Source organism: Morus notabilis, unplaced genomic scaffold (assembly GCF_000414095.1).
Source record: "Morus notabilis unplaced genomic scaffold, ASM41409v2 Scaffold732, whole genome shotgun sequence".
In the NCBI taxonomy this organism is placed as follows: domain Eukaryota; kingdom Viridiplantae; phylum Streptophyta; class Magnoliopsida; order Rosales; family Moraceae; genus Morus; species Morus notabilis.
This window is the reverse complement of record NW_010362186.1, coordinates 193,249-196,529: the sequence shown is the minus strand read 5'-3', so window position 1 is coordinate 196,529 and position 3,281 is coordinate 193,249. Positions and strand designations below refer to the sequence as shown.

General features: G+C 39.0%; 1 protein-coding gene across 1 annotated transcript; it reads right to left on the bottom strand.

Moving 5' to 3' along the window:
• Positions 1-336: 336 nt before the first annotated feature.
• Positions 337-1,430, bottom strand: LOC112092196. The gene is made up of 2 exons (XM_024167661.1): positions 1,113-1,430; positions 337-999 (listed from the first exon to the last, which is right to left on the bottom strand). The coding sequence occupies exons 1-2, from the start codon at positions 1,428-1,430 to the stop codon at positions 337-339; spliced, it is 981 nt and encodes a 326-aa protein (XP_024023429.1).
• Positions 1,431-3,281: the final 1,851 nt, after the last annotated feature.

Genomic DNA, 3,281 nt, shown 5'->3' with positions numbered 1-3,281 from the left:
CAATAAATGTCCATGGTTCGCAAATAAAGTACAACAAGGCCAACAATGTTTAAAAACATACTAAATACCCGTGGTCCTCAAATAACCCAAAATTGGACCAAATGTTAATATGCATCTAAAACTAACTCAAGTATCAATAATGTCTCAGAATCATAGAGTGCAAGGAATGAAATAAAAAAAAATAGCAATAATGGACGTCAACCGCTATCTCTTCCATCTCGGCCGGAATATGGTGGAAAGTTTGGTGGCATGTATGGTTGAAAATTACTAGTGCTCGGTTGGAAGGTGTTGGTGTTCGGATGGAAGGTGTGTGAGAAATACTGGTTCATTGGATGGCTAGACTGAAAGGGATACTGTGCTCCAGGCGTAAAGGTTGGCGGTGGAGGCGGCACTTGCTGATTTGCATGTTGCTCCATGGTCTGTTGGATCCAAGCCAAGCGGTGATGCTCCTTCATTCGTAAAAAACGGCCGATGCAGTGTAGCATGAGCATTCAAATAGTTGAACATGAAAAGATATTGATCCTGAGGTATGTCCAACTCTCCAAGTAAATTAATGCACTTGTCCTGGGATGTCTCTTTCTCAACCGACTGAGGGGTGGCGGAACTTTTACCACGCTTACGACCGTGGTCTTCAATAGATGATACAAGGCGATCCACTGCACGCTCCATGAAGTTTGGCACGCGTGTCTGACTGTTTCTTGCTGACCGTTTATTACTTAAACGGGACTGTGACGCAACATGTGGGGTTCGGCCACCAGCACTTACACCATGCCTCATTTCTGTATATGAGGTATCGCCCGTATCATTGTAGCGTTGGGACCCGCCATCAATGTCAATTGGGCTGCCTGGGATTGCCTCTGGGGGATGTGGGGGAGTTATACGGGTTTCATCTTGGCCGTACTCATTTACACCGGTTGCACGTGAATTCACAAATGCACAGAAGTACAAATCATAATCCGGTAACGGCTTCCTTCTAGCCCTTTCGACCTCCGGATGGCTCTGCATATACAGTAATAATGACAATGCAAACAATATGGAAAATCCCCTTTCTTCAATGACAAATTAAGACAGCAAGGCGTAAAACAATTAAAGAAAAGAAACGATGAACTTACAGTAACAAATTGTTGCCAATATTGATCGGTGCACATTGGTTTCTTCTCAATTGGATCCCAACCAAGTCCAGTAGCAGTCCGAAGTAGGAACTCTGCTTCGAACGTTTTTTTCAACCTAGCAGTTTTTTGTTTAACTTTATCCCAACCAAGTGGGACGCTGAAATGGTTACTTAGCTCCGTTGCCCATTGCGTGAATTTCTCTCGGTTCGGAGTGGTACCGGCGGAGTTCAGTAAATTGAACTCACCTAGACGTCTAAGCAGTTGCTCTTCAGCTTCTGGGCTCCAATTTACATCTCTATCTCTCCTTCTCCCAGCCATCTATGTATTGAACCCACCGATATGGCAGCAATACGTATGTACATAGCATACAAAATTCATTTAATGAGCTTAGATGTTGGAAGGAGGCTCAGATTTGTGTAATAGCCCTCATCGTCCTATTATGAAGCATTATCCTAGGCTAGGGCAATTAGGCTACCAAGGTTAATGTTCAATTAATCTTAGTGGTAGGTTGGCAATACACTTTAAAACCGAAGCAAACGAACATTATACCATGGGGTTATGCATAAACCGGCAACGAATATGCTACCAAGGTATTAGCCAATGTAGGCAGAATGCTCAAGCAAGGCATTCAAAGTGAATTAAATCAACCATACCAACTAAGACTAATGGGATTAACCGGCAACCAAATATTAGCCAACCATCGAATATCACTCGACATAATAAACTAGGCCATTAAATACAATTACATCATCATAGCCATGGTCAAATGCAATCTAGAAAGTGAAAAAACCAGAAACAGTTTCGGGTTTTTTCCAGAAACTGCACAACAGGGGATTCCAAATAAACACATGAGCATTATAAAAACACAGCAGGTATCAATGAGTAAATGCACAGCGATTGATAATCAATAATCATATCAATACAAAGTACAACCTACAACAGAACATGCCCAGAAATCGTTTGGAGTCTTTTTTGCTTTTCGTGGTTTTTCATTAAAGTTTGATTCTATTTGGATTATCAATGTTTTATGTTCATCAATGGTTTGTATAGCTAAACAATTATGCTAAGTAATGCTGGATTATTCATGAATAGAGACCAATGCCCTCTCTAATATATTGTGTGTGTGTATTGCATTTATCCTTAAGATCCTCTAAATACAATAATGAAAAGGTATTCGCTGCCTTTTTTTTTTCTTGTCACTAAGTTATATAACTTTATTTTTCATTGATGATTGTAAAAGCAAAGCAAAATGCACATGCGCTAGACACCTGTGTAGCAAAGCCACGTTCAAAGACCACATGGCAAAAGTTTCACTTAAACAACTAAAGTAGAGGGTCTAAAACTAATATGATTTGAACTCCCTAAATATTAATTCATCAATGTATGAGTTAGGTCCTTTCTATTCTACTTATGTTCTTAATAGATCCCAAATGGCCGTTAGGCTAGGAACGTGAAGACATGATTGATATCTTTAAAAAATTAATTATTTATTTATGATATAAAAATTATGCTAGAGTTTTTCACGAGAATTGTACGTTGGAAATTCAACTCTTTAAAATTGTTATTCCTCCCGTTCATTTGATTTATGGCGTAACACAGGCCTTACACCTAAAATTAAGCTCAAAATTTTCTAGAAGATTAGTTTGGTTCATCCATGTTTGGTACAAACTCATACGACCATGCAAATGGGGGCAGGAGTCACCTGAAACAGTGTCTGGTTTTTTTTTCCAGAAACTGCTCAAAAATGGTTCCCAAATACTAGTGAGCCGAGTGTCTACAGGCTGAAATCACCAAAAAAATCACCAGGAACCATATACATTGTTTCCCGACAAACTACTAATAACTTTTACCCAAATACTAGTTCTAAGAATGCAATTATAGAAATCGTTTCTATACTAGTGAGCCGTTGAAGTATGTTTATAGAGAGTTCTGTTTTTTTTTTTCACAAATTAAACAAAATGGGGTTCCAAAATCTAATGAGCCGAGTGTCTAGAGGCTGAGAAATCACCAGAAAAATCACCAGAAACCATGGGAATTCACCGGATAGAGTTTCTGTTTTTTTTTTTTTTTTTCCAGAAACTGAACAAACAGGGGTAAATATTAGTGCTCCGATGAAGTATAGAGATCGAAATCACCAAAAAAATCACAAGTGAGTTTGATTACAACTTA